This window comes from Jatropha curcas, chromosome 2 (genome assembly GCF_041381405.1).
Source record: "Jatropha curcas cultivar XTBG-Jc1 chromosome 2, XTBG_Jcur_1.0, whole genome shotgun sequence".
Classification (NCBI taxonomy): Eukaryota; Viridiplantae; Streptophyta; class Magnoliopsida; order Malpighiales; family Euphorbiaceae; genus Jatropha; species Jatropha curcas.
The window spans coordinates 23028911-23041096 of NC_143152.1; the positions used below are offsets into that span (position 1 = coordinate 23028911).

General features: G+C 33.8%; 1 protein-coding gene across 2 annotated transcripts; it reads right to left on the reverse strand.

The window, feature by feature from the left end:
• Positions 1–6706: 6706 nt before the first annotated feature.
• Positions 6707–9031, reverse strand: LOC105636192 (uncharacterized). Of its 2 annotated transcripts, none has more exons than XM_089717488.1 (4): positions 8284–9031; positions 7760–7834; positions 7488–7572; positions 6707–7361 (listed from the first exon to the last, which is right to left on the reverse strand). In XM_089717488.1, the coding sequence occupies exons 1-4, from the start codon at positions 8302–8304 to the stop codon at positions 6931–6933; spliced, it is 612 nt and encodes a 203-aa protein (XP_089573614.1). In that variant the 5' UTR covers positions 8305–9031; the 3' UTR covers positions 6707–6930. The 2 variants fall into 2 exon arrangements, with proteins under 2 accessions (XP_089573614.1, XP_089573613.1); XM_089717487.1 differs by having other exon boundaries at positions 6707–7415; positions 8284–9013.
• Between the last annotated feature and the right edge of the window lie 3155 nt (positions 9032–12186).

Below are 12186 nucleotides of genomic sequence, written 5' to 3' on the forward strand. Positions count from 1 at the left end.
GACTTGTAAATTCAGTTATGTTTGTTTCCATCCTTTGGCAGCTGTGATTTCGGATATTTAGGTTTTGTTATCTCGAGATTGACAGTGTTCCCTACATCATGTTTTATGTCAGGAGAATTTTGCAACGGATCATTTGGCAAGATTGAATCATTCTTTACCCTCTTCTTTTCATTTTTGGGAGATTATGTTTTCTTCCCTTTCGATGATTCTTTGGACCGATGCATGTGATGTTAGCTTTTGAGATTAGGTTGCTTTGTTTATTTTTCCCTCTTTGTTACTTAAAAAAAAAAAAAAAGATTTAAAAGGCATTTTATGCTTAAATGATACTGATAAATGGATTAACAATCCGTATTCCGTTTCTAATTACTTTTGATTATACTTTCGCGGAAAATGTGTAAACAGATTTTCTTACTTTTAATATAAGATTTTAAGATCTATCCCCCTTTTTAATCCATTGCTAGTTAGAAATGGATTGGTCCATGCTAAATATTTGTGTTTAAACTGCATTTTTGTACAGTGAGCGTGTATAGTGAGATAAATTAGGAAATGAGATCTTAGATTAGATAGGTTTACTATAGGCTTTTGAAGCTTTAAACCTGTCCAAATTCTAGTGTAGGTCCGGCTCAAAAAAACAAGTTATGACAATTTTATTCAATAAATAATATCAAACATAAATATTCAATTTATTTGTTGTTTTTTGTTTTGTAGAACTTCTTAGTGTCATGTTTCTTGTCTCTTGTCTAAAATAAAAAAGTCTTAAAAATTCCTTCTATTTTTTTTTATTCTAAAATGAAATAAAATTAAAAAATAGTTATAATCTCAAGAAATAAATAAAGAAAAATAATAGGTAAATAGGTCATTTTGATTTTCAGTGAGAAATTATAGTAAAGTGCACTTAATTGTAAAAAAATTATTAGTTCATAAATTTCATCAATCTTTTCCATTCAAATATCAAAATAGAAAAAAAATTAAAAATTCAATTAGGACAAATATAATAAGCCCTTTTGTTATAATTGACATAAGTGAGCAAATTATATTATATAGGCCAAAAATCCAAAGTGTATTATTTTTATATTCACCTATTATATATATAGAATGAAAAATCATATGTCATCATTTTATTTTATGGAAACTAAACTAAATAGGACTAATTTCGGTCCGATTCAAAAGTTTGAAACATCGGTTTTGATTCTTATTATAATCCTGCTTAAAAATGCTTATGTATTAGGATTCATTACATTAGGCATTTACCTAATATTCATTATATTATTCATTCAACACCTGAATTTTTAAAATTGCACTACTTATTAAACTCAAATTTACCTATTAGCATGATGAAATTATTAGAGGAAAAGGGTGACTTGGTGATTAGTTTGGTAGAGATTGATGTTCAATTTTCATAATTGACGTTCAATTATTAAAGGAAAAGGGTGACTTGGTGATTAGTTTGGTAGAGATTGATGTTCAATTATTAAAGGAAAAGGGTGACTCGAATTGAAGAAATATATATATATATATATATATATATATATATATATATATATATATATATATATATATATATATATTGGTAAAACATGAAGGTATGTCGTGGTAGAAATTTGAAACATTGAAGTCTCCGGTGCATGTGAAATGGAGGTCCTTAGTGCATGTGCAAAAAAGTAAGATTATTTTCTTGAAATTTTAATTAATTCTGAGGTTAAAATCCATATTATACAGTAAGATTCAAAATTAGTAGTTTTTCTTTAAAATCATTTTTGAGTTAATAACCTAATGTTGTACGCGAAATTCTAAGTAATTTGACGCAATTTACCCGACTTCGAAATAGCTTTTTTTTTTTTTTTTTTTTTTTGAGAAAAAATCAGATTAGAAATTTCATTAAGAAGAAACTGTAGACAGATATGGAATATAGATCAATATGTTTCTATATTTTTGTATAAGAAGTCTAATAATAAATTACTTATACAAAGAATAAAAAAACACAATCTTGATTTGAAGTATCTGATTGCGTTGACAGAACATAATATTTGTGTCATCGGTGATCACTTGCTCCACTTAGTAGCTATTCATGGCCACTGTTCAACTCTATGGTCTTTCTACAAATCCGATCTAATTACCTTCAAATTTCTTCCAGAGATTTGCACTTATTTCTACATAACTATCCAAATAACAAAAGACGCTAGACAAAATCACCGTAATACTGATAACAATAACTCAGAATTAGATCTAAGAACAAGATCACACTATATGGGCGACAATAAATCCCAATATTTGAACGACAATAACTCAGATTTTTATACAGATCTGATGATTATTTGCAAAAAAAAAAAAAAAAAAAAAAAGAAAAAGGGGTGACCACCGGTGAGAGCTCACTGGTTGCCGTCCGTGAAAGAAGAAAAAAGAGTTTTTAAATTTTAGGTTTGGGAGAGAAAGAGAGAGGGGCTAGGTTTTATTAATATCTCCCATGAAATAGCTTAATTATGTTGAATATGCTTAACCCAACTTGATTAACACCTATACATATACTGGTGTATGTTTTTTTTTTTTTAACATTTAATTTTTTACGGCAATATAATTACAAAACAATTATTAGAGAAGTTGCTTATTTGGAGAGATTTATAATTAGTAGGTTAGGAAAATTACTTTTTTGTTCCTGTATTTTGATCCAATTAATAACTTTATCCATATATTTTGATTAAATTACTCGAACATTTCTGAGATTTGCTTCCGTCTAACTAAACGGTCCTTCCATCCAAAAAGTGACACTTTTCCGTTAATTTTACATAAAAAGACTAAAACACTAATATTATGGGACCCAAAAAACATTAGAAAAAGAATCATAATTTCATCTATAGAAACGCAGTCGTATTACAGTTGGGCTCAGGTTTCCTTGGCGACATAAATAATACTCCTCTTCGCCATTCGTATCTCGATGCCTTTCTGTGATCTTGATCACTCTTCCACTACCACTGTTTCTATCACTACTAACCTCCTCTTCTCAACCACCAAGTCCCAACTTGTTGTCGCCACCTCCTCCTCTCTAAGACCACTCACTTCCTTGACTGAATCATCTTCATATGCTCCTTTTAGCTCCATTATATTCCTATTGAAACTAAAAAAACAAAGAAAAATAATTAATTTGTCCCTGGGATTTGACTAAACTAAGTCATTCCTACAGTTTGGCAATATTAATTAATGGTCCCCAAGGCTAATCTCCGTCAAACCTCTTGTTCCTTCCATTCATTTTCTCAATATTTTTCCCTTAAAACCTTTAAAAAAGACTAAAATACCCTGACACCTAAAAAGGGAAAATAATTAATTCGTCCCTGAGGTTTGACCAAATTAATTAAGTCATCCCTACAGTTTAACAATATTAATTAATGATCATCGAGATTTACCTCAATCAAACCATTTGGTCATTCCGTCCATTTTCTTCAGATTTTTCCATTAAAACCTTAAAAAAAAAGACTAAAATACCCTGACATTTAAGAAGAAAAAGACTAAACTAACCTAGGTTAGAATTTCCATTTATCGTGGAGGGAAAACAATGATTCAGGGTATATATTAATTATTTGATATTCACCCAAAAAAATATTTAATCAATATAATGTGTCACTTCACCGTCTAGAGCCACCAATAAAAATATGAAAAAGAAAAATATATGTCGAGTTAATTTTAATAAAAATAATAGGCATTTATTTTAGATATCAATATTCAAGAGAACAAGTTGTTTTCCATATTCCATTACAAACTACAACTAATGAAATGAAGGTAGGACCATAGAAATAGTTAGAATATTTAGAAAATTAAAAAAAAATTCACCATTTTTTCAGAATTCCAATTGTAAGTTTGATAAGACTTAATTGTCATTCTGTTATAAAGCAAATAAACTAGGTTAGTTTAGTCTTTTTCTTCTTAAATGTAATGATATTTTAGTCTTTTTTTAAGGTTTTAATAGAAAAATCAAGAGAAAATAAATAGAATGACCAAATGGTTTGACAGAGGTAAACCTCAGGAATCATTAATCAATATTGCTAAACTGCAGAGATGACTTAGTTAGTTTGGTCAAATCTCAGGGTCAAATTAATTATTTTCCATTCTTATGTGTCGGGATATTTTAGTCTTGTTTAAAGGTTTTAACAGAAAAATCCAGGGAAAATGAACGGAAGGACCAAGTGGTTTGACAGAGGTAAACCTCAAAGACCATTAATTAATATTACCAAACTGCAAAGATGACTTAGTTTAGTCAAACCTCAAGGACGAATTAATTATTTTCCCAAAAAACAAAAAGAAATTTTGAATTGGAATCTGCCTGTGACCATGGTGCATGATCTGGACCTCACGGCGGACATCTTCAATGTCATCGCAGTTGATGAGTTTGTGTGTGGCGATGGAGATACAGGCGAACTGTCCTTTGGTTTCCTTCTTCTGGAGCCTTCCAAGTTCGGATTTCGAAGTTACACAACTGCATTGTTGACAACAAGGCTACAACAATCTTCAACCAAGTACTGGAGATTTGTTGTTTCTTTTGGTGGGAATTTGAAGCGCGCAAAATCTGCTAGGGTTGTCTCCTTTAGTTTTGGAACGTCTATAATTATACGGATGACGTTGATTTGTAAACCTATTATGGAGGTGGTGATGACAGTTAAGAGGATATAAGTTGAGGGGGGTGATAATAGCGGGACAAGGAGGCGGCGAGAATGATTGGTCAAGGTCACTTGTAGTTCCGTTTCTCTGATCTTCTAAGTCGTCAATTGGTATAAGGCAAAAAAGGAAAATATAATTTAAAAATATAAAAATGTACATTTTATCATGTTTATGGGTCCCATAATAATGGTATTTAGACTTTTCACGTAAAATAGACGAAAAAATGCAATTTTTTAGACGAAAGGACCATATTATCAGACGGAGTCAAACTTTAGGAATGTCCGAGTAATTTGACCAAAATACATGGATGAAGTTATTAATTTGATCAAAACACAGGGACGAAATAGTAATTTTCCTTTATTAGGTTAATAAAACTAATTGATTGATTGGAAAAGTCAATGTCTACAAGAAAGAGTGATTTGTGGGCTATTATGATTAAGTGCCATATTCTTTTTTTTTCTTCTATTGTAAATATGAATTCTTATATATAATATAACATATATATTATATATTATATATATTATTTTGGAGGCTTATGCTAGTGCTTTGAGTCAAGCCGTAAATTTTTAGGAATTCGGTATTCAATTTAGCTCGAATGTTACAGAAGATCATAGAGCTTGTATTCGGGGTACCCTTGGGCTTCTTAATCCTCTGGGCAATGGGTCTTACTTGGGTCTGCCGTCTCTTATTAGGCGTAATAAAAACAGATTTTTAGTTTCTTAAAAGACATACTCTGGAAGAGGTTGAATAGGTGGAGTAACTAATTCTTATCTAGGATAGGGAGGGAAGTTCTTATAAAATCGGCTGCCCAAGCTATTCTTACTTATTGCGTGAGTATTTTCCAGCTGACGCAATCTTTGTGTAATGAGTTGCGAGTTATTTTGAATAGATTTTGGTGGAATGGGAAGGGTGAAAGGGGAGGCATCAATTGGCTTTCTTGAAGTAATATGAGTGGTCATAAGGGCTTTGGTGGGATGGGTTTCCGGAATCTTTTTTGCTTTAATATTGCATTACTAGAAAGAGAAAGATTTATTTTTTTTTATTTAGCTAAAACATATAAAAATATTAGTTTTCTTCATATGGTAATTAGAAATTCTCGTGAAAGAAATTGTAAATATATAAATGATGAATAAAATAAGGAAATGGATGCATTTATCTCATTTGATAACAAAAGGTTCTATTATTGAATCATCGTTCAAAATTGAGTTTATTTTAAAGTAAAAAAGGGTTGTTCAGACGAATATTTTAATAAAAGTATTAGTAAAGAATTTTAATGATATATGAGAGTATTATTAATCAAAAGGATACGCTAATTTTGATTATAAAAAATATCAAAAATGCCAGTTTTTCTTCGTACATAAGATTATTTTTAATAGACCGTAGGATTAGAACGGATTGTCTTTGTCAAGCGATTGTTGGAAAGAAGCATACTCAATATAAGAGAAGATTTCCATTTAGAAATAGAAAAATTTAAATGGCAAATAAAATTAAATAGATAAAAATGAGTTATAGGACAAATTTAATCATAAGAAATAATAAAAGCAATCATGTCAAAAAATGATGATTTCTAGACTTTATGACAAAAAAAAAATTCATAGCAAAACAAAATGCAGATTCTTTTTATATTTTTCTGACTGGATTAAAAAAACAAAAAGGTTTGAAACGTTGATGTTTTTAATTCAAAAGATAAAGTTATAATTAGAATAGTTATAATTATAAAATTAAATATAATAATAAGACAATCTATAGTAGAAAAAAGATTATATAGATGTCTAAATTAAAAATTGACTTAAACTCAAATTTTCTCTCCAAATATCAAATTCATTGTTTAATTAATTGGTAGTACTTCAGTCAACCACAGTGATAGTCTTCCGCTTGAATAAAAACAAAATTGTATTTAGAGTCTTACACCATTTTAATACTTATTAATAAATAGAAATATAATTTTTAATTTCAAAAATAAAATATAACATTTAATATATATATATATATATATATATATATATATTAGTTTGGTCTTAGTTGAAGTCTGAGCAGAGAGAACGTGGAAAACAGAATAGAGATAGAAAATACGATAGCGTAATTTTTATTGACGGAGGAGAGAAGCCACACAGACCTAAACATACACTTCATAAGCATCATTAATTTTATAAAACTAAGTTTTTTTTTTTTTTCGATTTCTTAATGTTAATTCAGTTCGGTTCTACCGTATAGACCTAATTTGGACGAAAGAAAGCAATTACCGAAAGATCATAACATAACTAGGTCCACCGACATCTCTTTTTACATGACTATACATGCCCACGAATTTTCTTCACTTAAGCAATCCCATTTACCCACACAACATCCTCTCCGGCAACCGCTGTAGTGATAACCGCTGTAGTGATAGCCACTGCAGCCCCAGCCATCATACACCTGCCGTCCATAAGCTTCGTACCATGGTATTGGAACTTGTGGTCCATAAAAAGAAGGCGGGAGCCTTCTGTAAACCTCAAAACATGGCCCCCCATGACGCCCTTCAGAACATTCTTGACAACAATCCCTCGCCTGATTTGGTTCATGCTTCTGCGTTTTGTCTTTTTGATCTTTGGTTTTTACAGATTCTTTGGGTGGTGGTGGTGGTGGTGGTTGTTTCGGAAGAATTTCAATACATTCGACTGATGCACCACCCATACGAAGGATCTTTTTCTTGATCTTTTCTGGACTGCAACATACTACAGTTACTGTTACTGTTTTTGCCTTCTCATCAATCACTTGATTTTCAATCTCTATTGCAAAGAAAGCAAAAAAGAATTAAAATACACAAAAAATAGAAAAAAAATCAAGAAAATGATACTCACGAGGAATTTTGCAGAGTATTTTCTTGATTTTCTGGCGGCATCTTTCGCAATCAAGATCAACCTTAATCACCATTGTTGTTACTTTCTGCAACATTATAATAAAATTATAAAACCAAAATCTATTCAATTAATCCAAATATTTTCTACTAAAAAAGAAAATTAAAAAAATAAAAAAAATAAAAACCACCCGTACACAAAGGTTACAAAAAGAATAAGCTAAGTGGGTATAAGGTAAAAGACGATAAGAGCAATAAGAATCACACAGAACAAACCTTTTCGGCCATGGCTATGACTGTGACAGTGAGGCATAGAAATCTGAATCTGATGAGATTATATTTCAAGGAATACTGATAGGAAGAAGCTAGAAAAATGAGTTAGCGCAAAAGGTACAGCAAATAGGTGTATATATAATGAAAAATTTATTGCCTATACCGGCTCATACACAGAGCCAATAAAAAAAAATTTTTTAACAAAAAGAAATGTCACTGCTTTATTTTATTTTATTTTTTTCCTTTCATATTGTCAGAAATACACTCCATTGAAACAAAACACTATTATTTTTTTTAATGTAAACAAAACACTGTTTATAATTTGTTTGTTGTATAATGCATTTATATCGGGGTAGCTAATTTTTTAATGTAAACAAAAACGGGTAGCTAATTTTTTAATGTAAACAAAAACAGTAGCTCGACAACAACAAATGTCAAAGTACCACAACAAGAAATCAAAACAGTCTCGCAGGGTAAAATTTCGTTTGTTTCTTTGGACAGTTTCGCAGGGTAAAATTTTCACTAACCTTGAGTGGCATCATCAGCATCTTTCCCGGTGTGCCACCTACCCACTATGTTCTATGGAGCAGGAATCGCTTATCCACTTGTGTCGTTATTGTGTTGTTGTTAGTATGATGTGGCGACGGTTTATGCCTTCCTCTAGTTGGACTGTATTTTTTTATGTTGGTTTGTCATTTGATAGTTGGTTCCAACAGAATCTGAGAGTTAAGAAGTTTCGAATAAAGGGTTTAGAATGGGCTGTGTTTTTTGGTATTTTTTGTTGGATGATATGGAAGCATCGGAATCGGGTGCTTTTTCAATCTGCCCCTGTGAGTGTAGAGGCTTTTGTTATGGAGGGGCTTGCTTTTGTGAGGCATGTTAATTCTATGCAGCGGCACAATGATTTGGTTTCGCCATTCTCAGGTAAGAAGGATATGGTTATGCTCTCTTCGTCTCCACCTCCTGCTGGGTGGTTTAAGTTGAATACTATCAGAGCTGTGAAAGGAGGAGGTCTTCTGGCTTCTGGTGGCAGGTTAATTCATGGGAGTGCAAGGCGGTGGGTTCATGGGTTTGTTTGGAACTGGGCCTGTGTGCACTTTATCATGGGATCAAGCTTGTGAAGGACCTGCAGATTGAGAAACTTGTTGTCGAATGTGATAATTTATAGGTTGTGCAGTGGGTTACAGCAAATGAAAAACCTCTAAATCATTATAAGGGATGGGTAAGTATGGTGAGAAGTTTGCTGGATCATTCTTGGGAGGTGATTGTTTATCATGTTTATTGGGAATCCAAATTTTGTGCGGATTGGCTTGCTTCTTGGGCATCACTCTTGGGTGTCATTTTCTTAATACCCCTCCTCCTGGTATTTTTTATCTGCTTAATCATGTTTAGGTTGCTTTGAGCTTTATGCTTCCTTTTATTTACCAAAAAAAAAAATTTAGTCTCTAATCAAAAATTACTTTAATCTTACTAAATCACTCACTCATAATTTATTTTAATTTATTGAAGTCTTCTAATCAAATCAATAATTTATGAAATATATTGGAAAATACTTAAATCTAGTTCATCTAACTATTAATTATGGGAAATTAACTAATTTCTGGAAAAGATAACCAGAAATAGTCTCAATACCCCAAAGTACAACACTATCGGCGGTAGCTGGGCCAGAAAGGATAAAAATGCTTGCAGGAGAAACAACCGAAGGTGGCTGGCGAAATTGTTAGTGGCGGAGAAGAAACCAAGTCGTCTGGCCTTCAACCAGTCTCACCGGATCGAAGAAAAATAAAGGAGGCAGTAGTTGGAGTCGATCGAATCGAGAGGAGCCGATGCTCGCCTGAGCTGCAGCGCTCACCGGAGTCGTGAGCAGGAGAGAGAGATGCCGAGTGGTGGCGGTCGATGGCTGATATCACAACTCGCCTCTACTGCATTCACTAGAACTAGAGACAGAGAGAGAAGGAGGGAGGCCGGTGGGGCGATAGCGAGGGTAGTGTCTGTTGGGAAAAATTACGCAAAATCCCCTTTACGAGGGAGCAGAAGAAAATAATAACACACAATTTGATAATGGAGTTCGGCCAATCTTGCCTACGTCTCCGGACTGCCACAGATCTTTTATAGGAGAAAAATAAATAAAGTGTTTACATACACTTACAACCCTCTATTCAAGAATACCCGAAAAATTAAGCTTAATTTTTCTTCTTGAATAATCTCACTATTTTTCTCTCTCACAATTGCTCTCACTCTCTCTTGTTGGTGTGTATTAAACGGAGGCAAATCCTCTCTTATTTATTGGAGAGGAAGATGAGAGAGCCGTGTATAATTCATTCACGGCTCTCCATCTTTGTTAAAGTTGCTTGCCAACTTTCACCTATTTTTTTTTTTTTCATCACGTGTGTGGGTACACTACAACCTACCACAACCTAATTTTGACAATCTCCCACTTGAAGACTGATTTCAATCTGTCTTCACACATTAATTCTGCGGCAATCTTCTCTGGTCTGTTTATTCTAGCAGGCCAACTGAAGTCGAGCACAACTTCAGTTTGTCAATGGTCACCACCTTTGTTAACATGTCAGCTGGATTCTTGTTTCCTTGAATCTTCTCTAATTTTAGCACATCATTCTCAAGCAGAGACCTGATGAAATGATATCGAAGACCAATGTGTTTTGTTCTAGAATGAAATGCTGAATTCTTTGCCAAATGTATTGCACTCTGACTATCACTGTACAAAACATTCTTTTCTTGCTTGAATCCCAACTCTGTTAACAAACCTCGAAGCCATATCATCTCTTTGCTGGCTTCTGTCACTGCAACATATTCAGCTTCTGTGGTGGATAGAGCTACAATCTTCTGTACCTGTGACATCCAACAAACAACTGTAGTACCAACAGCGGTGATCAATGTCGCCTCCATAGTCTGCATCTACATAACCTTGTACTTTTAGTTCTCCTTTACCAAAGTACAAACACTTTTCAGTAGTGCCTCGTAGATACCTCAAAATCCACTTTACCACTTCCCAACGAGCTTTCCCTGGATTTGACATATACCTGCTAACAATTACCACTGCATAGCCAATATCTGGTCTCGTACAGACCATCGCATACATCAAACTTCCTATGGCTGAAGCATAAGGAATTTTGGCCATGTCTTTTCTCTCTTCTTCCGTCTGAGGGGACTGGTCCTTGGATAGGCGAAAATGACTAGCCAAGGGTGTGCTGACCGGCTTAGCTTCGTTCATGTTGAATCTTTGCAATACATGATTGATGTACTCTGCTTGAGATAACTGCAACACCTGTTTTTGCTTATCTCTCGTGATTTGCATTCCGAGAATCTTTTTCGCTCGACCTAAGTCCCTCATATCAAACGCTTTTGACAATTGCTGCTTCAATCTTCTAATATCATCCATATTTGAACCTGCTACTAACATATCATCAACCTAGAGCAGTAAAATGATATAACTGGACCTGTATCTTTTGAAGAAGCAACAGTGGTCGGCGTTGCACTTCTGGAAGCCTTCATTGTGCATGAAACTGTCGAACTTTTTGTACCACTGTCTTGGAGCTTGTTTCAGTCCATACAAGCTCTTCTTGAGTTTGCACACCATATTCTCTTTTCCTTTTTCTGAGAATCCTTCTGGCTGGTACATGTATATCTCCTTATCCAAGTCTCCGTGAAGAAACGCTGTCTTTACGTCCAACTGCTCAAGGTAGAGCCCTTCACTAGCAACAATACTTAACACAGACCTGATAGTATTGAGTTTTACAACTGGTGCAAATATGTCGGTGTAGTCAACTCCTTCCTTCTGCTGGAACCCTTTGACTACCAGTCGAGCTTTGTATCTCTTGGAACCATCATGTTCCTCTTTCACTCGATACACCCATTTGTTGTGAAGTGCCTTCTTTCCCACGGGTAACTCAGCTAGTTCCAATGTTTGATTGGAGATTAAAGACTTCATTTCGTCTTTCATGGCAAGCTCCCACTTACTGGCATCTACCGTTTGACATGCTTCCTCAAAGCATTCAGGTTCTCCTCCATCTGTTAATAACAAATAATTCATATATTTTCTGTTAGGCTTTGGAGGACGTTCAGACCTTCTTAAAGCTTTTGGAGGAGAAGTTTGTGGTGTGTCAGTTGATTCCTCTGATTGAGTATCTTTAACTAACTCATTCGATAGATTTTCTGAGATATCGTCCATCTCTACAAACACTGGCCCACTCTACTCTGAGTCGCTGGCAACTGTGTTATATTTGTTCTTGTACATCATTCTTTCATTGAAGACCACATCTCTGCTGCGGATCACTTTCTTGTTTTCTTCATCCCAGAGGCGGTATCCAAACTCATCACCGTCATAGCCGATGAAAATGCATTTCTTAGATTTGGGATCAAGCTTGTTCCTACCATGATCACCTATATGCACATATGCTACACAACCA